Raw genomic sequence first — 24,312 nt, 5'->3', positions numbered from 1 at the left:
TTTTTTTTTTGTTATTTTTCGGTGGTGGAGGCGAGGCCGGGTGGTGCCGCGGGTACCCCCGGGGGCGGCCGAGCGGGGCGCGATGCTGCGGCTGCTCCTTTTTCCTTTTTTTTTTTTTTTTTTTTTTCTTTTTGCCCCTTTTTTTCCCGGCTCTTAATTTCGGAGCCGGTGCCCTCTTTCCCTCCTCGCTCGCCCTGCTATCTCCCTCGGCATCTCCTGCTCCCTCTCTCATTGTTTACCTCCGTAATGAGGGAGGCGGGGATGGCTGCGGAGTGACTGACAGCGCACGGCCCGAGCCCCCGGGGCCGAGCCGAGCCGGGCCGAGCCGGGCCGGGCTGGGGGAGAAGCCCCGGGGCTGTCCCCGAGGGGTCCCCTCGGTTTTGGGGTCCCCCAAAGGGCCGGCGAGCAGCGGCTGCCTCCCCCCGAGGGCGCCCCGGGAATTAGCGGGGAAAACGCGGCCCCGGCCGGCGCCGGGAGGTGGGGAGGGGGTGGTTAGAAACCAAACGAATTGGGGAAAAAAAGAAAAAAAGTCAAATATAAATAAAGGGGAAGCAGCCGGGGGCTGCCCACCGACTCCGTGCCCGGCGCTGCCCCAGCAGGTGCGCACGGAGGGGGACCGGGGGGGGACCCTGCGCAGCGGGCTGCTCACCGCTGCCTTCGGTGGTTTATTTCTTTTTTTTTTTTTTCTATTTCTTTTTTTTTTTTTTGTCGTCCCTGTCCTCAGACTGGCAAAAGACCGAGGCGCAGAAGAGGCGAGAGCAGCTGCTGCTGGACGAACTCGTTCTTCTCGTTAACAAACGGGACGCGCTGGTGCGGGACCTGGACGCCCAGGAGAAGCAGTGAGTGCGGGGATGGGGAGGTGACGGGGGGGGGGGGGGGGGGCGCCTTCCTCCCCCCACCCTCCTCCTCCTCCTCCTCCCTCCCGCCGCCTCTCTCCGCAGGGCCGAGGAAGAGGACGAGCATTTGGAGAGGACCCTGGAGCAAAACAAAGGCAAGATGGCCAAGAAGGAAGAGAAATGCCTCCTCCAGTGAGCGGCCCGCCCGCGGCGCAGCGCGGCTTTTTCAGACGGCTTCAAAATGCCGGCTATGGGGAAAGGGGGGGGGTGGGGGGGGGGAGGTGGGAGGGAGGAGGGATGGACACACAAAAAAAAAAAAAAAAAAAAAAAAAAAAAAGGTTTGGAAAACGAAATTGTAAACTTTTCTTCCTCTTTCTTGCCGTTTTCTTAGGCCAGAGCTAGGCTGCGCCGGGCCCCGTCCCGTTGTGGGGTTTCGGGTGGGTTTGGTTTTTTTCTTCCCTTCTCCCTGTTTTATTTTTTCTTTTTTTTTTTTTTTTTTTTTTTTTTGGGTTCCCATCCCCGGGGGGGCCCCGCTGAACGCGGCTTTTTGTCGTCCTCGGCTTAGAGAGAGAGAGGGAGGGGGGTGGGAGGGGGGGAACGGCCACCACCATCAGCATCCTCCGCCGCCGGGGCCGGGCCCCCCCGGTGCCATCGCCCCCGTGTCCCGCCGTGTCCCGTCCCGTCTTGTCCCCCCCCCCCCCCAGCCCCGTTTTTATTTATTGCGCCCGGGCGATAAAACCCCGGCCCCCCCCTGCCCCCGCGTGTGCCCCCACGCGTGTCCCGCGTCCCTCGGAGGAGCTCGCCCCGGTTATTTATTACAGCCCCGAGCCGTGACACAGTTTGCAATAAAAGCCGAATCTTTCTTACCGTGACCGCCGCTCGCCTCCTTCCTTACCTGCGGGGACGGGGACGGGGACGGGAGGGGGGGCACCGGGAAGAATAAAATCAATAAAAGGAATAAAAAACCCAAAAAAGTTTCCGGGCTGCTCCCGGCGGGGAAGGTCCCGCTGGGGTCGGTGCGCGGCCGGGACGCTGCGGCCCTTTATTTGGGGAGGGGGGGGTGGTGGGGGGAAGGAGGAAGGGGGGAGCCCCCCGGTGCAGGGTGCAGCCCGCTCCCACCCCAAAAAAAGAAGTAAAAAATAAAAAATGATGAAAATAAAATAAATAAAAAAAAAAAAAAGTGGGAAGGAGCCGGGGCTGCCAAGCCGCGGAGGATGCGCGGAGCGGGCCGGGGCCGCGGGGCCCTCCCCAAAAACGCGGCCCCAAAGCTGGGGGGGGGGCGGCTCAGGACCCCCCCATCCCATTCCCTCCCCTCCCTCCCCGCGCTGCCTCCCCCGGCCCCTGCCCTTCCCCGGCTCACCTGGGCGCGGCGGGAGGGGGCTCCGGGGGGCTCCGGGACGGATTTGGGGGGCCGGGGGGAGCCCGGGGGGGGGCGCGGGGACCCCCCCAGGCCGGGGGCGGCGGCGGGGCCAGGGGTGGGGAAGGGGCGGCGAGGGGAGCGCGGCCGGGCCGGGCCTGGGAACGGCCCCGGCGGGAGCGGGGCAAAACGGGGCCGGGGGGTGGGAGAGGGGGGCAGTGCCCCCCCCCCCGGGCCTTCCTCCTCCTCTCCTCCTCCTCCTCCTCCTCCTGCCTTTTCTTTCTGTGAATGGGCCGCGGCGCCTTTGTTGCGGGGCGAGGTGCCGGTGCCTTCGGGGGGCGAGCGGGGCTCGGAGGAACCTGCCCGGACCCCCCCCCCGCCCCGACCCCTTCAATGAGCTTTCGGGGGCTCGGCCCGGGAAAAGGAAAAAAGTAAAAAAATAAAAATAAAAAGGACGAGAGAAAAAAAAAAAAAAAAAAAAAGGAAAAAATAAAAATAATTTTAAAAAAAGAAAAAAAGAAAACCGGGGGTGGGAGCAGCAGGAGGAGCGCGACTTGTCCGTGGCCGGCGGTCAGCGCCTTTGCGCATCAGCGGCTCCCCCGCAGCGAGCGGGGCTGCGTTTGGGGACCCCCCCCCCAAAATAAAAAAACCCAAAACCATCCCCCCCCGACTCCCCCCTCGCTCCCCGCCGGCCCCGTCCCGCCCGGAGGAGCGGCGGCCCGGCGGTGCCGCGGCTCTGGGCTGGCTTTTTGCCTTCGAAACCCAAAAAGTTTGGGATCCCCGCGGGTCCCCCCCCCGCGCCTCCTTCCCCCGGTGCCAGGCGCTGCGCGGGGGGCGAAAACTTTCCGCGGGCGGCCCGGGGGGGGCTCGGAGGGACGGGAGGAGGAGGAGGAAGGGGGGAGGAAGGTGAGGGAGGGGGGAGGAAGGTGAGAAAGGGGGGGGGAAAGGTGCGGAAGGGGCGCGCAGAGCCCGGCGCTGCCCGGGGGCAGGGGCCGGGGCGCGGTGCGGGTGCGCGGGGGAGCGCGGAGCTGGGAAGGTTGGGGGGGGGGGGGGGGGGGGGGGGCTGATTTGGGGGGGCGGGGGGGGCCGTCGCCCTGCTCTGCCATTGCCCGGGCTGCTGTCAGTCAGGCGGGGAGCGGCCGGGGATTGGCGCCGGGCTGGTTACGCACTCGCTTTGCGCGCACATACAAGGCTAGGGCGGCGGGCAGGGGCTGCATCCTCCGCAGGGCCGCGGCTCCGGCGCCCCGACAGCGCGGCCCGGCCGCCAGGTAACGCGGGGCGCCGCGGCCCCCCGAGCCGGCCGGGGGCTGCGAGGCCCCGGGCATCGCCCCCCCAAACCCGCCTCTCCCCCCCCCCCACCCCACTCGACCTCCCCCCCCCCCGCGGTGACCCCCCCCTCTCCTTCCTCCCCCCCCCTCCTCCTCCTCCTCCTCCTCCTCCTCTTCCTCCCCGCCCTGCGCGCAGCCCCCGACGGCCCCTCCGCGGCCGCGGCCCCGGAGCCGTCGGGGGGCGGGGGGTGCCGGGGGGGGCGGCCCCGCTTTAATTCCCCCCAGCCCCGTCCCGGCTCCTCGCCTTCGCCCGGCGCCGGCCCCACCTGCGGCCCGGGGGGTCCCGGCCTCTGCCGCCCCCCCCGGGGCTCCGCGGGGAGACCCCGGCCCGGCCTCCTCCGGCCCCCCCCTCCCTCCCCGCCGCCCGCCCGGGCTCCCGCTCCCCTCTCCCCTTTTCCCTCCCTTCTTTTCCCAACTCTCGGCCGCTTCCAATTAAAACGTCCCCGGCCGCTCGCTTTTCACTTAATTATCCTTCCCTCCTCCGCTCCCTCCTTCGGGTTCCTAATCCAATTACCCCGCTAAATAATTGCTTTATCTCTCCCCATCCCGAGGAGCCCCGAGCCGGGCTGCGCGGCCCCTGACGCCGCTCTCTGCTCTCTCCCCAGGAGCTGCGGCCTCGCCCGGCGCCGCCGGGACCCCCCCCTGCAGCCCCCAGCCTGCGAGCGGCGACCCCCGGCCCGGGGGGACCCAGCCCGGAGCCCCCCAGCCCGGGCACCCCGCGGGGACCCGCACGGGACCGGCCGGGACCCAGGGACGGAGCCGGCGCCCGCCCCGGCCTCGGCGGCGCTCAGCGCCCGTCTCCCCCTCGCCCGAGTGCTTTTTCGTTTGGTCATTTTTGGGGCTTTTTTAATCCCCCCCCGACTCCACGCATTCGTTTGCGGTTTTTTATTTTTTGTTGTGTTTTATTATTTTTTTTTCCTCGTCTTTTTTTTTTTTTTTTTTTTTTTTTAATTTTTGCTCTTTTGATTCCCGTTTTTACATTCTTTTTTTCTCCCCGCGGGACGTTGGAGGGAACCCGCCCGGCTTTTAGCATGATGTCTTACCTCAAACAGCCCCCCTACGGCATGAACGGGCTGGGGCTGACGGGCCCGGCCATGGACCTGCTGCACCCCTCCGTGGGGTACCCGGGTGAGTCCCCCCCGAGCCCCCTCTGCGCACCCCAGGCTGGCGGCACCTTCGGCAGCCGCCTTCCTCCCACCCCGTCCCCAAGATTTCGTTTGCTCCAGTGGGGATTTTTAATTTTAATCAGTCCTTTAAAAAAAAAAAAAAAAAAATAAGAGCTATGACTACTAACAATAATTTTATTTCCCCACAACGAAATCTCCCCGTGCCCCCCGCCGGGGCTGAGCCCGACCCTTCCCCAGCGTTTCGCCGCTCGCCCTGCCCGCAGCGGGACGGGATCCGGCCCCATCGGGCAGCGCTCCCGGGGCTGGGAGCTGCGTTGTGGGGTGGTGGTGGGACAGAACTGGGGGGCGATTCCCAGGCCCCTTCCCGGGAGGGTTGGGGCTCCTGGCGTGCACGGGGGGTCCGGTGCACGCAGGGGGTCGGCGCTGACCGGGTCGTGGCGGTGCTTGCCCCCAGCCACCCCGCGGAAGCAGCGGCGGGAGCGCACCACCTTCACCCGCTCGCAGCTGGACGTGCTGGAGGCGCTTTTCGCCAAGACCCGCTACCCCGACATCTTCATGCGGGAGGAGGTCGCCCTCAAGATCAACCTGCCCGAGTCTCGAGTCCAGGTACCCGCGGGGAGAGGGGGGCTGCGGGGGGCGCCCCGGATCGGCCGGCCCTGAGCTCGCCGCCGCGCTCGGCGCCGCTGCCTCGGGTCGCGTGTGGGCTCCTGGCTGCTTGGCTGTCCTGCCGTGGTGCTGTCCGGGGGAAGGGGCTTTAAAATACACAAATATTCACCTTATTTGCCTTATTTCTATATATTTTAAATCTTGAATTTAATTTCCGCCCTGCCTCCTGCCTGGGGTTAGCAGCCCGCGTGCTCTCTCGGGCGCACCCCACCAGGCTCGGCGTGCTGCTCCCCGGGGAGGGATGTTCGGTGGGGTGGGATGTGTGGGCAGGATCCTTCCCCCTGCCCCAGGTGTGGGGGGACGGAGGTCTTTTGGCTGAGGGGCACAAGCCGGGCTTACGAACTTGCAAGAGAAACTCGGGCGCACACCCTGTGAACTTTGCGGGAAGCGCCAGGCAGGACGTCCCATTCCCGGCCACCTGCTGTTGGCCTCATTTTTTGGGGGGTAACATGGGGTGACCAGACACCTGTTGGGGTGCGCACAGAGTGCTTTTTGGGGCATGGGGGTGTGCGGTGTAGTGGCAGGGTGCGGGTGCTCGGCGTGAGGTCGGCTGCGGGGCCGGGTGTGCTCAGGGCGAAGAGGGGACGGGGGACGAGCGAGGGCACCGGAGGTCCCCCCGCTTGTCCCCTCCTCGCCCCATTGCTCACAGCCCCCCCGTTTCCCCTCCAGGTCTGGTTCAAGAACCGCCGCGCCAAGTGCCGGCAGCAGCAGCAGAGCGGCGGCGGGGCCAAGAGCCGCCCGGCCAAGAAGAAGTCGTCCCCGGCCCGCGAGAGCTCGGGCTCGGAGAGCAGCGGGCAGTTCACGCCGCCGGCGGCCGCCTCCAGCTCCTCGGCCTCCTCCTCCTCCTCCAGCTCGGCCTCCTCGGCGGCAGCGGCGGCCGGCGGCGCCCCGGCCTCCCTCAGCACCCCGGCCTCGTCCATCTGGAGCCCGGCCTCCATCTCTCCCGGCGCTGCCCCGGCGGGGGTGACGGTGCCCGAGCCCCTGCCGCCGGCCGGCGCCTCCTGCATGCAACGCGCCGGCCCCGCCGCCTCCGCCAGCTACCCGGTGTCCTACGGCCAAGGCGGGGGGTACGGGCAGGGCTACCCCGCGCCGCCCTCCTCGTCCTATTTCGGGGGTGTGGATTGCAGCTCCTACCTGGCCCCCATGCACTCCCACCACCACCCCCACCAGCTCAGCCCCATGGGGCCCTCCTCGGTGCCGGGCCACCACCACCACCACCCGCTGAGCCAGAGCTCGGGCCACCACCATCACCACCACCACCACCACCACCAGGGCTACGGCGGCACCGCGCTGCCCTTCAACTCCTCCGACTGCCTGGACTACAAGGAGCCCGCCGCCACCGCCTCCTGGAAGCTCAACTTCAACTCCCCCGACTGCCTCGACTACAAGGACCAGGCGTCCTGGCGCTTCCAGGTCTTGTGAGGGGTCGCCCCCCGCCTCGGACCCCTGGCCCCGGGCGTCCCGCGGGGCCGCGGCCCCGTCTCGTCCTTTTCCCCCCTCTCGGCGAGCCCCGCGGTGCCGAGGGGCCCCCCCGTCTCTCCTGACTGATATTTATTTGCTTCCCGCGCCCCTCCGGCGGGTTTATTATAATTATTATTTTTTTAAACGGAACAGAAGAAGAAGAAGAAGAGGACTTTTAACAAAAATAACTAAAAATTACAAAAAAAAAAAAGGAGGAAGAAAAGAAAAAAAAAAAAAAGAATAGAAACTCAACGCCTGCCGCCTCCCCGGGGCCCGGGCTGGCTCCTGCCCCCCGGCTGGGGGTCCCTCGGTGCCCCCCGTGCGGGGTCCCTCGCCCCGGGCGCGCCGGGCTCGCTGTAGATACTCGGCTCCGTTGCAGGGACCGTCCTCGTTTTTAGTTGGCGCTCTCGGGTTGGCGTCTTACCACGAGCCTAACACGAAAAAACGAAACTTTAAGCTATTTTTTTTTATTATTATTAAATTTTATTTTTATTTTTTAATTTTTTTCGCCCCTGCCCCCCGCCCCCCCCAAAAAAAAAAAGGTGATTCTGGCCCCTACCCCATCCCCGGGCAGCAGGGGGGCCGTGTCCTCTGTCCGTCCGTCCGTCTGTCCGCGCGGGGCCGGGGTCCAGCCTCGTCCCGGGGCGGGGGGCAGCAGCCGGGGGGGCACAGGGGAGGAAGAGGAGGAGGAGGAGGAGGAGGAAGAGGAGGGGGGTGGGAAGGGCTGCTCGGCTGATCCGCGACCCGCAGACCAAAAAAAGACAAACTTTTTGAAAAAATTTAAAAAAATAATAAAAAGGAAAACTGGAGGAAAAAAAAAAAAAAGACAAAACGGCTTTGGGTTTTGATTGCTGTGGTTGTGGTGTTTTGGGGGGGGGGGGGGGGCAGCAGCTCTGCGTCGGGGCCGTGTGTCGGGAGGGGTTGGGTTTTTGTTTGCCCCCTGGCAGCTCGCCCCATGGGCACGGGGTGGGGGGTCCTGAGCCTTTAATGTCCCCCCCACCCACGTCCCTGTCTGGTTTTGGGACCCCCCCGTGTCCCCAAACAAAGCCCAGCGCAAGGCAGCCGCTGCTGCCCCGTCCTTCCTCCCCGTGCCTCCTCTTCCCCCAGGAGGGTCCCGGCAGGACCGAGGTGCAAGGACGGGGTGTGAGGGGGCTCCCCCCGCCCCCTCTGCAGCTGTGGGCTCTGGGATCCTTTAATTACCGCCGTTAATTGGTTTCCCACTTACTGCCCCCCAGCCGGGCTGCACCGCACTCGCTCGTGCGGGATGGGGATGGGGTTGGGGATGGGGTTGGGGTTGAGGGATGGGGTTTCACTGCCCGAAATGCCCAAACCCGGCACGCTGGGACCCAGGGGCAGGCCTGCGGGGGGGTATGGGGGGCCATGAGTGTCCCCCCGGACACACGGACACGCAGACAGACGGACAGGCGGAGCTGCAGGTGCTCCAGAGATGCTCGGCACCGCGGCTTCAGCCCTGGCTCCCGGCGATCCCCCCCGTGTCCAGCACCGGCTGCGTTTGGTTGGGACTCGGGGTTGGGGTCTCTGCTCGCCTGCCCCCCCTGCCCTCCCTCACCCCCGTTTATTTTCCAGCCTCTCCCCGCAGCTGCTGGGGGCCGGGGTGAGGGGACAGCCGGTGCTGCTGCTCCTTGCCCCTTTGTTGAGGTGTTTGGGGCATTTCCACGTTGGTTTGTTTTTTTTTTTTTAGAGGGAGATTTTAGGACATCCCCCCCAAATCTCAGTGCTGCTCCCTGTGGTCTTGTATTAGTGCCTGGGGCAGCCGGGACCCCACCATGCCCCCATCCCCGGGGGGAGGGTGTAGGGGGAAGGCGCCAAGGCGCTGACATACTATGCATGGATGTTTTGGGGAGGGTTTGGGCATTTTTGGGTCCATCCACCCTAGGGCATGCAGGTGGAGGTGTCACCCACAGGTGACGTGGGCACCGAGCGTCCTGTGCCACCCGGTGTGTCCAAAATAACGCCTACGTGCCGGTGAGGAGCTCTTTGGCTGGTGGTGCTTGGTGCCCCTGCACTGCTCTTCCCAAACCCCAAACATACCCATTTTACGCCCCAAAAAGTTGCTCCATCCCTCGTGGTGCAAGCTGAAGCCGTGTGCCAGCCCAGAGCCCGGTGTTTGGTAGCCTTGGTCGCCTTATTGCCCTGAAGCTGCCCGCATCCCACATCCCAGCTCCTGCCCCAAAACCACACAGTGATCACAGCCGGGCACCAGCGCGCGCTGCAGGGTGCGTGGTGCCCACGGGCGTCCCCCCCAGCCCCGTGCTGACCTCCAGGTTACCCAGCGGCTGCTAATTCGGGTGGCGCTGAGCGTGTGGTGGAAATCCCACATCGGTCCCAACCCCGGGCTGGATTTCCCAGGCAGCAGCCCCGGTGCAGCTCCCTCCCGGCCGGGGACGCGCGGTGCCACCGGGCTGCCCCGTCCCGGTGCTGCCCAGCCCCGGGCCCTGCCACTGCAGGCAGCCAGGGAAGGCTTTTTGTTTTTTTAGGGTAAAAAAGCGAGATTTTAGGAACCGGCATTCTGGATCCTATGTACATTTTCTAGTATCACTTCCTGTATATTTTTAAGCTGAAATCCTCTTAGCATGCAAAGTAAATAGATTATGATATACCGGAGGATTAAGCATCGCTGTCTGGTGTCAGATTAATCCCTCGCGCAGACCGCCACTTGTGCTGACAGGAGCGTGGCTGCGGTTCAGCCGGGCGGCTGCACCTCGGCGCCCGCGCAGCGCCGGGCACACAAATATACAGTTTTTTCTATTTTTTTTTTCAGGCCAAGACCCAATTTGGAGAGGACGGCCAGGACCGGGCACAAGGCACAGATGCGTGCAGGGACCCGGGGGTGGGATGAAGCCTTGCGGCCGTGCCCACCTCGCGTTTAACCACCCCAAAAACCCCGCGGGGATGCGGCAGGTCGCGGTTAGGGGAGGCAGATTAGGATCTGGACTCCGACGGGATGATGCTTAAGAGGCTCCGTGTCTCTCTTTTTTTTTTTTTTTTTTAAGGCAAAATAATGGTTATTCAGCTGAGATGATACAGCTAGATATGAAAATTGAGAGCATTCTTAGAAAAATGCTGCCGACTGTGAAAGGCTGCTCTTTCACAGAGGCATCCTGAGTGGAGATGTTATCTGCTGGTATCTCAATGGAGCGGTTTTCAGAGCCTGAAGTGGAAATTCAAATCTGCTTCCGAGTGAAGATTGCTAAAACATATAATGCGGCCAGGCCGCCAGAATTTCTCCCGACAAGTTTTATGATGTGCTCGGTGAAACCAACCCAAACCACTCGGTTTCACACCCTAAGCAGGGAGCCACAGTTCTCCTGTTTTTAATGTCTTGTGAAGCCACCACATCGTCCTTCATGAAGACACATGGGGCAATCCAGGCAAGGACACAGACACAAAGTCAGGGCTCTTTGGTAGGGCTCTTTCTTCACCTCCTGGTCCAGGCTGGAAGTTCTCTGCAGGGCTTTCTGTGAGGTTTCTCCTGCCGTGCTTTGACATCTGAGGTGGTCCACACATGGTCACACCAGCCCCAGGTGCACGACGTGCAGTGAGCCGCTGCCTCCTGACCCCTGTGGGGAGAGGACAAACGGGGTGAGACGGTCACAGGGAGAAAAAAAAACAGAGATGGAAACCTCACACTGGGGTCCCAAATGCCCCCCCCAAGCCAGGGAAAAGGGACAGGGACCTTCTCCTCATTTTGTTCTGGGAGTTGGGGCCAAGCCCGCCCGTGAGCCCCCTTCTCCAGCAACGGCCAAAGTGAAACTTTATATTTTTGTTAACCTTTTAATTAAAACACACCTCCAGCACCACAAGCCTGGGCTGATGCCAGCAGGGAGCCAGCCAGGTTTTTGGAGTTTAACGTGGGGAAGGCGTTTTTGCTTTCCCAGGACGAGGGGAGCAGCGCTGCGAGCACAGCGACCCGCACACCTTGGCGCTTCTGCCAGTGACCGGTGCGCGACGGCAACCCCAGCCCTGTGTTTCCATACGGGACATATCAAAGTGTGCCACAGATAGAGGTTATTTCATAACGCGGGCTAGCGTGCCTGCGAAGTGCGTGAAATACTTGGCCTTGGGAAGAGCTGCGGCCCCGTGAGTCATTGCTTTCCTTTGACTCACAGCGAGCTGGCTCCGCGCGATGTGGCGAACGCTGGGCGTGGAGCTGGGCGCACGGGGGAAGGCGTGCGTGTCCCGTCCCCGAGCATCAGGGCAGGGAGGGTGGCACGGTCCTGGGAGGTGGAAGCAAGAAACCCCCAAATCCTTCCCCTCACTCCTGCAGATGGTGAAGGAGCCTTGACAGAGCAGCAGCCCCACTTCAGGGCATGGTTCCCTCTGAAAGGAGTGCTCCTGCTGGGATGTGGGGGCGAAGACACCACGGCTGGACACGCTGAATTTCATCCCCAGCTCGGTGTTGTCCCCGTGTGGAGGTGGCCACGGCATGCCTCATGCCCTACACCCCTTCACTGGATCATCCCAGCACCCAGAGCTGGCTCAGCACCCGTCAGCAGAGGGGTTTTGCTGGTGTCCCACAGGCTGAGGAGGGGACGTGGCTGCCCTGTGGTGCCTGAAGCTCTGCGGGGCAAGGGCAGGGGTGGGCAGGCTGGAGAACAAAGCCCTGCGAGGCCACCTCAAGTCCAAGGGCTTGGTTTGGGTGATTTCTGCCCCTCTCCAGGGGGAAGCTCACCAAAAGCCCTCGTCCCACACACTCCGGGCTCTGCAGACCTGCCCGGCTGTGCCGTTTTTGCATGCGTGCTCCTCGCAAACCCATTTGCAAACCTATCTGGTGGCAGCACGGCAGCCCTGGCGGTGTGGCGTGGGAAGCCTGTGATGTGGCATCGAGCCCACGGACGTGAATCCAAGGATGGGGAGTGATACTGACGGGAGCTCTCTCCTGATATCTGCACCTCTCCTGCAGCAGCACCCCGGCAATAAAATGCCGTAATGGTCTGACCAGAGCACATCTCCACGGTGCAAGAAGAGGGCTGTCCAGGAGCAGGGGAAGGCAGCGCAGGGAGCTGCCTGCAGCAAGGAGCAGCTCGTCACCCAGGGAAGTAAAACACGATCATCCTGACAGGAGAGCGTCCGCTTGTGCCCTGCAGAGCTGGGCTCGTGGGGCTTTGCATGGCAATGCTGCGGGCCCGCTCCGGCGGGCGAAGGGAGGAGTGGGGCGGGAGGACGCGCCCTGTAATCGAGAAGCCACTAAAGCCACCTCGGGCCCGCAGGGGTGGGAGGGCGGAGGAGGTTTGCTCTGCTCGGTCTCCCTGGGTCTGGGGTGGAGACGAGGAGCCCTTCATCCTCCCGGAGCAGGAAGCAGGGAGAAACCTCGTCCCTGGGCCTGCCCCCAGCAGGCGCCGCTTTTTCTGCTGGGGATGAGTCTCAAGGGCACGGTGAAGGTGGGAAGGGGGAGATGGGGGACAAACAAGGACCCAGGGGCTCCTTGGTGTAAAGCTCCCTCCTGGTTTTCGGGCTGAGGCTGCCCGGTCCCAGCCCGCAGATGTGGAAGGACATGTGGCCTGTCCGATCCCGCTCCTCTTCACCAGGCATGCCTCCTCATTTCCCTTGGGTGGCACCACATGAAACCTTTCTGTCTGGTTGTTTTGCCATATTATCACTCAGCTAAACAACCACCAGCAGGCCAGGTTGACTTCAGGACCTCAAATTCCTGCAACCAAGCAGGAGCCGTGTCCAGCCCAGAAGAAGCAGAGTCGCAGATCCCATTTTCCAAAGGGCCCAGCGGGTGCCCAGGCTGGTGACAGGGTGCTTGGCGGCCTTGGCTCACTTATTTATGGCTGGGTGCCGCCGCACGGAGCCTCTCTGACCTGACCTAGATATTTTGCTCAAGACGATCAGCTCACGGCGTGACGCGGGCCGGGAGGGACCTCTGGGAATCACCCAGCCCAGCCCCGTGCCAGGCGCAGGCCGGGCCTCGAGCAGCACGGCCCTGGCGGCCTCCCCGTCCCATCCCCAGCCCTTCCTGGACGACAGGGCTGGACACGGGCACCAAATCCTCCTGCTGCACCTCTCTGCAGGGCCGTGGGTTGCCTCAAGACACCCAACCTCGTCCGACAGCTCAGGCGCCGGGGAGGTTTTTGTCGCCCCGCTCTTTGCAGTTTCAGGGAGGAGAGGCTTCCTCATAGCTGAGCGGCAGTGAGCGAGGCCGTGTGCTGCCACAGACCCATGAAAACTCGGGTCCGTGCTGCCCACACCCTCTGCCTGCAGCGGGTCACTTCAGCATCTTGCCAAGGAACCGCGACGGGGGACACACCAAACCAAACCCCCCGGGTCGCAGCTCCTCCGGCAGCGCTGCCTGTGCAAGAAGGGCTGGGCTTTGGGTGTGCTCCCCGTGCGTGGCACCGAGCCCGGTATTGTGAGGGCTTCCTCTGAAGCAACGTGTGGGAAGTGGCGGTGGAGGGATGCCAGCACGGGGAGCAGCAGGGTGCAAGCCTCAGGGACCTTGGGGACCGGGGGGATTCGGGCTTGGGTGCTCTGGTTCTGCCCCAGTGGGGGAAAAATGTGAAATGGTGTCGGGGGGACTCGCATGGAGAGCCAGAACCAACCAGTGCTGCAGGGACTGGGTCCAGAGCTGCTGGTGAGTGTGGGTTTGGGGTGAATTTGGGACGGGTTGCAGTGGCTAGCCCAGTTAGGTGGCGAGGAAGGAGCCAGGACACAGAAGGAGCTGCAGGACACAGATTTCCACACACCAGTACAAGTCAGGACAGATGAGTGCGGTAACGTGGCCCCAGAAGCACGAAGTTAATGCCGTGTGGATGGCTCTTCTGCTCCCAACCTCTGGAGCTCACAAAGGGCTCCCTTGTCCTCAGCACAGCGTTTCCATCTGCAGCCTGGCGCTGGTCTCGGCTGCTCCCTCTCGTCCCTTGGCCCTGCCAAAGCCAGCAGACCACAGGGGTGGAGGAGACCCAACTCACCAGCAAGCAGCTCTGCAAGGCATGGTGAGGTTGGGGCACCTGGTCTGGAGTCCCACCAGAATCCAAAAATTAACCTGCATTATTTTTTTTGGACCTGAAGTATGCTTTAAGTCCTTAATTACATGATGGTAAAGTGCTTTTTCTTGCTATCTCTCAGATCACACAGCCTGCTCGTTTGTGCTCATGGCTTTCATATGGTGGCAACCCAGGGCTTTCAAACGAGGTTCTGAGTTAATTAATTAATTCAGCTGCTCCCACCTTACATCCAGCTCAGGCAGGAGCAGCGAGCTGCTGGCCAGCTGGGCTGCCAGCCACCAACCTCCTCACCGTCCCTCCAGCTCCATTTCACTCCTCGCCACCTCCTCGGTGCCACCGAGCCACCAAAGGTCAGCCGGGGACGTCCTCCGAGCGCGGGGACCTCCCTGCCACCACCACGCCGCCCGTCCCCATCCTCCACCCGGCCCACGTGCGCTGGGGCCTGCGGGAGGCTGCAGAGGTGGGGCCGGCGCGTGCTGTGCTCCAGCGCTTCGGGACTGGTAGAACAGCTCTTAGCACGATTTCACTTGGCACGGCTTCGGAACGAAAGAAAGAAAGAAAGAAGTGCCATCCTGCTCCGCTGGGAGGTTGAAGAGTTTCCTTTCTTTCTCTCTCTCTCTCTCTTTTTTTTTTTTTTTTATTAATGATCTGTTTGTACCGTGGCCAAACATTGAATGCTTTGGCCTCGAAAATAAGAGTTTCAACAGAGCTAGGCTACAATATAGGCAGCCTTCTGCCTTTATCCGTCCTGCCGTGACACAGCTCGCGTGTTATTTACTTTTTTTCCCCGTAAACGAGGACTGGAGGAGTGCGTCAGTGCCGCACGCTGCTGACTCACCAGCCCGACCTGTGTGCTCTGTAAGCACCAACACCAAACCCTGTGGGGCACCGGCCCAGGGCAGGTCCCTGGGGAGATGGCGTGGTGCAGGGTCTGGGGATGGGGGCACCATCCCTGTGCCCGCATGGGGTCCTCTCCCCCCTGCCCCGGTGGGTTTCTTGCAGTGCACAAGTGCCCACGGCAGTGCAGGAGAGGAGGAGGAGGACATAAAGCTGGAGGCTGACAGGGGGGAGAAAGGGCTGGGCCACCTTTTTTTTTTTTTGGCAGCACCTTGCAGTTAAATCAGCTTAAAGTGCTCGTGAAACCCCAGGGTAGGATTTCACTCCTCTCTACCGTGGGCTCGCTGTTGAAAGCACCAATATGAGCACCAGCTAGCTCGTGTAAGGTGAACGTGGAGCGAGGACAAGGAGCCCTTTCTTACGTCCCATCCAGCAGCCACTGGCTAATAATGATTTTTGACTTCCACGCGCTGCGCTCAGCTCAGCGCTGCGGACGAAGCCGCATCCTAGCAGCACTTCTACCAATTTCAGCGAGAGCCCTGCAGGCAGACAGCTTGCAGGGGCAGGCTCTGGAAGTTTCAGGAAGCTGCAAAATAGAGTAAATAATAATAAGCAGAAATAAAAAAATAAAATAAATAAATGAGAAATGCTTTACCTGCTCTGTAGGAACTGCTCTCAAATTTCCTTAAAAAAAAAAAAAACACAGAAGATCACCGTGTTATTTACATTCCACTGAACTTGCTGAAAAACCCAAACAAACAAGGGCACGGTATTAGGTAACTCTTTCATGTTTTTGATAGGACACAGCTATTTTATATCCTGTTATTCAATGGCTGAATTAAAATATTTAATACATCGCTTCTGCAAGTTTACACATGTAGGACACGTATATTCCTTCAAATGCTACGCCGGGTTAAAGCAACAGTGATTTTTTCGCAGATAGGGCAGCGTGGAGACGTGAAGCCAGTGGTGGGTGCGTGTCCCCACGTCCTCCTCGCTCGGTGGGTGCTGCTGCACGAGGGGGATGCTCGCACTGCAACGCAGCCACGGCCGCAGCTCAACTCTCGTGCTGGGGGCAAGCTCGAGGTAGCCATAGGGTGGTGGGGCTGGGTGCGGGCTGCCTGCCCGAGCACTCCTCTGGTGTCTCGAGAGGGTTTTGCAGCCCGCATGCTGTCAGGTTTGCTGCTGGAGGTGCTTGGGGATGAGGCATCTTCGTGTTATGGCTTGAGCTGAGCTAACAGCTGCCGACGTCAGAGAGGAGGCACCGCGCCTCTGCCCCTCGCTGGCACTGCCTGCCGTGTCCTATGGTCCCCGGGCAAGGCTTTGGGCCCAGGGGACAGAGCCAGGAGGAGGGGGAAGGGCCTTGCTCACTTCCTACACGCCCGATTGTATGGGTGATGGGACACCTGGGCAAGGCAGAAGACAAAAATCCCCTTGTGCAAAGACCCGTAGGTCCCCCTGCCTGGCTGGTGTTGCAGGGCGACTCTTCACCCCTGACTTTCTCCTGCTGGAGCACTGCTCTCTTGCCCTGCTGTGCTATGTTGAATCTGCTATCACCACAGAGATATCAAACACTGCTGAAGCAAGACATCCACATCTGTTTGCTCCAGAACCCCATGCAGAAGCAGTGGGAGATGCTGCTGCACAAACCCTGCCATAGCCAAAGCTCTGCTGCTGGAGGACCTGGCCATAGCACGCCAAATGACATCAATCCAATCTAATGAACACTTTTCACGCCTTGCATCCGCACTGAATCATGAACAGCACTGCAAGGTAAGGAGTTTCACGAGACCAGGTGATTTATTTTACGTCCCAAGAGCTGGGACAAGGAGCTCCAGCTGGGACCTGGTGGCTGCCTCAGGAGCCGTGGCCTCGTGCCTCTCCCCGGTAAGTACGTGCAAAACAAGCTCAAGGTTTATTTCTCTTCCCAAATTCAAGTTCTTTGTCAAGACACCAATCCCCATTACTTTCCTAGCCCCGTCCTGTTGTGTATATTCAAAAGCAGATTGTTTGCTTACCTTCCTGGCTCCCAGGAAAGGGCTTCTCCACCAGGGAGGTGGCATGGTCAGCGGCTCCAGACTTCCCGTCCCTGTCCTCTGCCTGCCTGCTGCCAGCGGGTCTTTAAAAACAAAACAGAAGTGATAGGAGGGGAGGGAACTGATGAAGAGCTGGGGAGAAGCTACATAGCCGAGCAAAGTGGTTTTGTTTGTTTTATATCTTATCAAGCACACAGCAGCCTGTGCAAATTGCCTGGTGACAAATTGCAGCTCTTTTTTTTATCAGGTGCTAGTTGGTCTGCTGATCGAGCATCACCAGCAGCACTTGCTTGGCCTCGCAGTCACTCCAGGACTGTCCCACCCGGCCAAAACGCACTGAAATTCACGTTGCAGAGGAGCTGCAGGGAGGAACACACCAGCACTGTGCCATACAAAATGAGGATGGACTTATTTATGTATGTATTTATTTATGTCTCTAGTTTCATTTTCTTCACGCATCATTAATCTCTGCTTGGGTAAGCACACGGAAAGGCAATCCATTCCCAAAGCAGTGGAACTGGAAATCTGGAGGCCGTCCTGCCTTGCCTGCTTGTTGTTCATCCCGCTGTCTACAAATGTCTGGTGAAGTCCAGGGGAGCTCTGCCTTCAGCAGAGATCACCTGAGCAGAGAAAATAAAGTGAACCTCTTGAGCCAGACCAACTGGAGAGCCCTTGGCCCTTGTTTGGGTGGATTTTCCCCCTCTGTGGACAGAGTCGTGTTTACTCTATCGTGCTACCATATGTAGGGGTGCTCTTGCACCGTGTGTTGTTTCCTTGTTTTTCAAGGCTGCAGGTCCTCAAAGGTGGCTTCGAAATACAACAGGGAAGTTGTGAGAAGGAAAATGCGAGCGCTTTCATGTGGCACCCGATTTGTCACCTGCCACAGTGCGAAATCTCACTGGGCTTTGATAGCGCAAACAATACATCCCCAGCACAAAAAGCCCTTTACTAGTGACAAGAACGTAAATAATTAAAGAAAAAGCTCAGATTTTCTCCATCTCTTTGTCTTCCCCCTACCATCGGGCGATAGCTATGCAAGCAGCTGGGCATCTGTCAAGCCACTAAAAGCGATGCTCCTCATCAGCTTTCCCGAGCCGTGTTTAAGCTGCAGTAATGCACCTCTGCCGTTGCGCTAAGCTTTATTGGTTCTGCGAAAGAAACTAAGAAACTTCGTTGGAGACCAGATTATGCCGGCTGCAAAAACGGAGGGATTCTTCTGCTCTTCGACCCCATTATCTCCTCTGTAGTATCTTGATCAGCTTTCTTACACACAGCCTCGGATTCTGCCGAGACCCGTAAATTGCTTTTTTGGCTGCCAAATTGCCATAACCCTTCTATTTTTGTGTTTTAAAAGAGCTTAAAGCCGTCCATCCTCTTTGGACGTGTCTTTAAAATTGACCAGTGCTGGGAGGATTTCATGTCTATCCGAAGGCTTAGAAGAAGATGTTACTTCTACCGAGCTTCTAGTTTTACAGTCAACAGACGCGAAAAGCCCAGCGGGGATAAAAGGAACTTAACCAGTTCTGTCTAATGCATATAAATCTACCTAAGAGCTCAAGGCACTGGAAGTACTCAATGCTCTACGTTTATCTGAGTCTAAGATACAGAAATGGGTCTTCAGCCCACATGCCACATGTCCCGTTCGGATGCCAAGTTAATATGAATTAAGAGACTGAGATGAATAAACAAGGTCAGTCGGGGCTGGGCCAAATTGAATCAACGTAAAATAATTGTCAGTATTTTCTGACAGCGATGGTGGTTTATCTTGGCTTGGGATTCTCGGCGCTATAGATTATAGAATGTTTTCAGTGGAACAGTTGGCAGACATTTTATTGATTTTGCTTTGTTTTGTGAATGCGTGAAAAATTTCCATTAAGTCTACGCGCCGCTCATGTGACGAAGCCAAATTGCTTTTTCAAACTTTTCTTTCTTCAAGTGAGCTAATGTGGCAACACGCTCGCAATCTAATTTAATCAAGAGGACCTTTGTCTGGAATCAAGAGGCCATACAGCACACCTCGATGCATCTCGAGTACGTTCGTACTGGCTAATAAGAGTTAATTTTTTAATTTCAAGGTGCCGTATGCACACTAACCAATTAATTTGCCCAGTGCCCCACGTCTGTTTGCCTGCTGTCACGTTCTTGATGCATGTGAAACTCCCGTTGCCTTCACCGGGGCTGAGCAAAGGCAAAAAACAAGGGGAGGCTGCAGACACGGGGCAGGATTAGCACCACCGTGCTGCTGGATCCCACCTCTCTGATGCATTTCCTACACCCCATCACCACTTCCCCACAGCTCGCCTCTCATAGATCTACTTTGGAACTGAAAATTGCTAGGATGGAGACAGCAGCTTGTAGGATTGTGTGGGGACCCGTGGCAGGCCGTGCTGGGTGGTGCTACAGGTTCAAAATGCGCAAGCGCGCTTCTGAGCTTAGAGTAGGAACCTGGCGGAGGAGTAGAAATACGTCTATTTTTCAGTACAGAAAAAACGAAGCAAAAGTTTTGTGACAAAAATCACTGTGGTGAGACACACTTCTGCCTTCTATCCTAATCTGTATTAAAATAAGAACCTAATTGAAATCAGAGGAGTTCTATGGGGGTGGGGAGAGAGTAGACGGATAACAAGATGAAACAGCTTCACACACAGCCTGCCACCACAAATAAACACAAGATATTTAAGCCCAGCATGCATTACGGTAAAGGAAAAGAATGAAACACAGACAGGGAAGAAAACCACGCTGCGGTTACCAGTAACAATGGCAGAGGAGCAGGAACAGCCCCAGTTTTGTGTTGACTCTTAGGTGCTGGACTCTGGCACGGTGACAGGCAGTCACTAGGTGACTTGTCCAAAAGAAGCTGGCCCCCAGGGAGTCAATTGATTCCTCTAACACATCGTGGAGAGGATCAGTAAGCTACCTGGGTCCTCTGAACAACACCGTTCACATATTTTAAAAATATTTTCATTATTTACAGGCTTCTAAAGACTTATGCCGGTCCAAACACTTCCATAAATAGAAAAAAAAATAATAATGAGGAAAACCAAGAATTGCTAGACTGTAAAATATCTGCCATTGGGAAGGACAGAGTGGCAATGGTCAATGGCAAACACGTAAGCCAGCGACAAGACCTGTGACTTGTAAAATTATTCACTGGACTGTGCATTGTTGGCTGGTGGAAAGAAAATACACAGCAAATAGAGCGCCTCTACCTGTAGCATTGTCCAGCAATCTTTATTGCCCATAACTCCGTGTGTGTGTGCACTGTTCAGAAAGTTGATTACAGCTCTCCACTGACAGCAACGCTGCTGCTGCTTCCATAAAATGTCATGGAGTTACTCCAATTTTCTCTGTTGTCTGTAAAACCTATTTGAGTCTCAAACTAATTTCTCTGCTTTCTGATTGTTAAGGTAAAATGAGCAGCTAGGCTTGGCTTAGAATAAGATCTCAAAATAAACCCTCAAGACTATTTTATTAGGAATCATTTTGGTTCTGGTCTTTTCTGTTCCTGCTTCTGCCCAGGCTACAGCTTTCCTTGTTAGGCAGAGCCGGAAGGGAGATGATGATGTTAAGAGTTAATAGAAGTGATTTGTTAATCAAGCAGCCTGAAAACTGGGCTTCTGTTACACATATGCTCCCTGAAGGGTGTCAGTAGCAAGGTTTATTAAGTAGGTTAAATAGAAAGTCTTCTGCTAGCCTCCACAGACCGCCCAGGGCCTTCGCCTAGGTGTAATTCAAGAGATAACGTCTCAGCTGTCCCAAAACAAAGCTGCTGTCCAAGCTGAAATACAGGAAGGGAAGAAATTGAAGTATGTGCTGGAGATGAGCTTCCAGAAACCTGGGTGACATACAGACATGGGGCAGTAACTGGGTCAGACAGGGGTGGTAGCATTAGAAATGCAGTCGTGTGTCAATTGATTTCATGGTTTGGGATGTGTCTTGCTGTTACAATGACAAAAAGCCAAGGCAGATGAAAGAAGACTCTGGGAAAGAAGAAAGAGCAGCCATCAAGCACAGTTCTTGCTCAACACCCAAAGTCTTGCTGTGGTGTCTTACCACTCTGGGGACTGCTGCTATCCAGAAGACAGCAGAGCTTGGGACTCCAGTCATGTACACTTGAGTTCATGCATGCCAAGTGTACGTGAGCAGTGCTACTGGCTTTGTGAGAATTATGCTTTATGTGAGAAGATGAGATTGTGGGGGTTTCATTGCAGGATCAATGACTAAATAATGATGCTCAGCTTACAAATAATAGAGGGCCTTTTAGGTTGGAGGAGACCTCTGGAGGTCATCTGGACCAATCCTCTTCTTGAAGCAGATTCAGCTGTTTCAGCTCCAGGTCTGTGACCCGGTGGAGACTTGTGAAGGATGACAACAGAAATGAACCACTGGCTTTGGTGAACACTGGAAGGCTCCGCATGAGAGCAGCAATACAATTCCTCTCCCTAATCTTGGAGCAACACTCCAGTCTGAATCTTGTCACACTCCCAGAAGGGACATTTGTTTTAGGACATCATGGGACACCAGTGTGCAGGGGAATTAAGCAAAGTCTACAAAGCTATAGACTAACTTTGCTCCCCAGACCACAAATCAAGTCTTTCTAAACAGTGTCTCATGGATATCAAATGATGCTGAGGAGGTAAATCAACAAGAATGCCTATAGTGAAACATTCAGAGCAGGGCTGAAGTGACTTGGCCAAGACAGGAGGCTGTGTGGTGCATGGGATTAGGGAACAGAGAAGAACGGTAGTAAATCCATTACAAAAATGGAATTTGTTTTATTTTATTTTATTTTTCTTGAGGGGAAAGAATTGAGAAATAAATAGGAAATGATTCGGGATGTACATTTATCTCACTGGTGAGCAGAATACATAAACATTGAAGACTAGCGTTAAACAGCATGAGAAATGGAGAAAGTCAATAACGATACAAAAAAAATGACCAAGCTAACGAAGAATGAAGGGCCTTTACAGGAGGGGGAATGTGTCCCGGTTATTGATTTAGAAACTGCAGGTAGTGGTTGGAGGCTGAGAAGAAGTGGACAGTGGAAATGTCAGATATGAATTTGTGATGTGAGAAATCAGTTAGAATAATAATGTCGGTGTGCACTTCCTAAGACACTCAGCTGCAAGGCACTCCACAGCTGTGGTTTCACAAACTTCACTGTATTTTAGTAAGGCATTATTGATGCCATTTTTCAGGTGAGTTCACTGAGGCAACAGAAAGCAAATGTGATTTAATTTTGGGTTCCTATGCTGAATCAATTTAAAGAAAATTTTGTAAAGTGCTGCTTAACCATCCATCCATTATAAACCATGTTGTCTCCTGGTGGCTCAGATCAGGCAGCCAAATCTCTAGCAATGCTGGAGTATCTTGGCCAGAGAGATGAACCATTGCAATGACTGCAGAACTGAGAAGGTCCCTCTTTTTGTAGGCTCCTATCACTCGAGACCTTCCACTCTATACAAATTTCTGCACATGAAGAAGCTGGATGCAGAGTGGGCAGCACACATAGAAAATAAATTCCTTTCTGCGTGGAACTGGAGGCAGAACACAAGCCGCAGTCATGTGCCTGTAACCATTTGTGGTTTTATAAGCACAGCGAAGAGGTTTGTTGGGGCCACCTGTGCCATAGCAGGTGACCTTCGCAGCTAGTCCGTGTTGTCACAGGGAGTGCCTTTAAAACTCAAATTAGCATTAGCAGGCCTCACAGGGCTGCAGCCAGCCCGGGGAGCTGCGAGAAGTCTTATTCCACAGCTCCGCAGGAGGCAAGCAAAACCTCAGGGCTCTCCTGGGGGAGGTGTGAGCAGGCGGAGGAGCTGGCCGCGTGGGTGGGAAGCTTTCTTTGTACTCACCAGCTTGGCAGGAGGCAAACAAGAGCCTTGGGAAATCCAAGCAGTTTGTGCAGCTCTGGTGATTGCAAAGGGCTGCTCGTGAGGCTCAGCAGCTTTTGGTGACCCACTCGGGATGGCACGGGTCAAGTTGGGAAGCTGGGGAGTAGGAGTGAAGTTGAACTCCAGCATCTCTCTCCCAAGAAGCCCAGGGAAGGCAGACGTGGCACTGCCAGGGACGTGTGAGTCACAGCAAACTCCAAGAGGGAAAAGGCAAGCTGATACCTTCGGATCAGAGGCGTCTTGGGATTAGCTGCTGCTCGAGGACTCTGGTAAAGGAACTCCTTTCACCAGGGCACTTATGAAGTCCTCTGTAGTAAATACCATCTTCAGCACAACCTTGCTGTCTTTATTTGCCCATATCACTACAGTGCTGTCTCCATCCTCAAAGTTAAGATGGAATAGCTGTGAACTGTATTTTTAAAACCAGGTTCCATATCCAAATTTATTAGGTCTCTCTGAAAGCCTTAGATGGCACTCTGTATCCCAAAAACGGTAGACTACTTATAATGTATTTCACCAGTGGTGTGCAGAAGGTATAATGGATATTATCTAATACTGAAAAACCTCAGTCTCTTCATGTGAAAGAAGAAAGAAAACTAGACAATACACTGATTTCCAGAAGGAGAAAGACACGTGATTCTTGCCCACACAAAAATGCATTCAGCACAATTGCACACAAATACTTAAGATGATTTGCCAAGGTGGATGTTCAATGTTTTACTCACACTAGATTTATTAAGTGTTCCTACATATAATAAGGACAGAAAATGAAAATAAATGCATCTATATAATCACTGGGAATATGGTTTCTTTTCTATCAATAATAATCAAGAAAAATAAGAGAAAAAAATGCATTTCAAACCTTTACAGAATAGCTGTTTCATTGTAATTTCCCACCTGTTGCAAGGTGCTGTTCATCAGCAACAAAAGCATCTATGTGCTTCTAGCATAAACAGAGGCCAGGCCCACTGTTTCTCTCTAGTAGGTAAGTCCCTGGTTTCATTCAACTTTGGAAGAAGTGCACTCTCGAATCATCATCCCAGGGATTTTGATCACAGACTAGCAGTGAGATCACAGACCCATGTAAAGATAATTTTTGATTTTTAAAAGAGCTGCTCACTACCTGTGCCTGCCGAGCACAGCAGTTCCATTGCTCCATCCCATTCTCTCTTCTGCATATTCATCAGAGTAGGCTGTGTCTGCCCAAACGTTTTAATTCAAAAATGGTTGCGCTAGTGCATGTGAAATACCTGCAAACTATCCATGTCTCTGGAGATTGCTTTGTGTCCATCCCACATCCTCCTGGCTTCCAGGTTTGTCTTGGTTCCTGCCTAGCTCTTAATGTTTTATCGCGCTTACGATCAGACGCAGATGGGGTTGTCAGGAAAGTTCAGAACATCAAAACACACATTCAAAAAGCATTTTAGTTAATTGCTCCCGCTCTTACATGTTCTGTTATGGAAATACAGGACTTTCCAGGCCCTGTGAGACACCAGTGACGGAAGCAGAACAGAGCTCACCTGCGGGAGCAGCTCCGTACTGGCGTGCTGGTGGACGGGCCAGGAGCGGGCACGTCGCGCTCTCCTCCGTGCGCTGGAGGCTGGTCAACACAAGCTTCGCGTGGTGTGTCTTCTTCTTCTGACTGCCCCAGAAGTCCTGTTAAGACGGAGCAAGTTGTGGTATCAGGCTTACTTAATGAGAAAGTACCAAGCAAGCTGCAAGCCGTTTGCCTGAGGTGTCAAAAAGGACAAGAGCGGCTTCTTGTAATGGATCGAATCCAGTGGAAAACTCCACGCTTACAC

The 24,312-nt window shown here is 56.5% G+C and overlaps 3 protein-coding genes across 16 annotated transcripts in view; 2 read left to right on the top strand and 1 right to left on the bottom strand.

Moving 5' to 3' along the window:
* The window catches only part of EHBP1 (EH domain binding protein 1), a 208,708-nt gene extending 207,519 nt beyond the window's left edge, over positions 1–1,189 (top strand). For 9 of the 11 annotated variants that reach the window (XM_084512769.1, XM_084512768.1, XM_084512767.1 and 6 more), the window contains 2 exons: positions 725–839; positions 942–1,189. In XM_084512769.1, coding sequence (XP_084368895.1) covers positions 725–839; positions 942–1,032 — 206 coding nt within the window. In that variant the 3' untranslated portion in view covers positions 1,033–1,189. The remainder of the gene's footprint in view (positions 1–724; positions 840–941) is intronic. The other 2 variants (XM_084512762.1, XM_084512761.1) reach the window with 1 other exon arrangement.
* A 2,240-nt stretch (positions 1,190–3,429) lies between these two features.
* Positions 3,430–7,370, top strand: OTX1 (orthodenticle homeobox 1). Its single transcript, XM_084515723.1, has 4 exons — positions 3,430–3,461; positions 4,127–4,649; positions 5,103–5,254; positions 5,984–7,370. Exons 2-4 carry the CDS (start codon positions 4,553–4,555, stop codon positions 6,734–6,736), a joined length of 1,002 nt encoding a protein of 333 aa, XP_084371849.1. The 5' UTR covers positions 3,430–3,461; positions 4,127–4,552; the 3' UTR covers positions 6,737–7,370.
* A 2,702-nt stretch (positions 7,371–10,072) lies between these two features.
* Positions 10,073–24,312, bottom strand: part of WDPCP (WD repeat containing planar cell polarity effector) — a 148,756-nt gene continuing 134,516 nt past the window's right edge. For 2 of the 4 annotated variants that reach the window (XM_084516124.1, XM_084516122.1), the window contains exons 15-18: positions 24,031–24,166; positions 16,602–16,702; positions 15,239–15,267; positions 10,073–10,356 (exon numbers count right to left, since the gene is read on the bottom strand). In XM_084516124.1, the coding sequence (XP_084372250.1) occupies positions 10,306–10,356; positions 15,239–15,267; positions 16,602–16,702; positions 24,031–24,166 (317 nt within the window). In that variant the 3' untranslated portion in view covers positions 10,073–10,305. Of the gene's footprint in view, positions 10,357–15,238; positions 15,268–16,586; positions 16,703–24,030; positions 24,167–24,312 lie in introns of all 4 variants that reach the window. The other 2 variants (XM_084516123.1, XM_084516121.1) reach the window with 1 other exon arrangement.

Source organism: Aythya ferina, assembly GCF_964211825.1.
Source record: "Aythya ferina genome assembly, chromosome: 3".
Taxonomy (NCBI): Eukaryota; Metazoa; Chordata; class Aves; order Anseriformes; family Anatidae; genus Aythya; species Aythya ferina.
Note: the sequence above shows the minus strand (reverse complement) of the source record. Positions and strands in the feature narration are given on the sequence as shown.

Bases quoted from the DNA above. Each gene is read 5' to 3' on its own strand.
- OTX1 (XM_084515723.1), top strand. From the start codon at position 4,553: ATGATGTCTTACCTCAAACAGCCCCCCTACGGCATGAACGGGCTGGGG. The intron at 4,650-5,102 runs GTGAGTCCCCCC...GCTTGCCCCCAG, and splicing joins CCCCTCCGTGGGGTACCCGG to CCACCCCGCGGAAGCAGCGG. The intron at 5,255-5,983 runs GTACCCGCGGGG...TTTCCCCTCCAG, and splicing joins TGCCCGAGTCTCGAGTCCAG to GTCTGGTTCAAGAACCGCCG.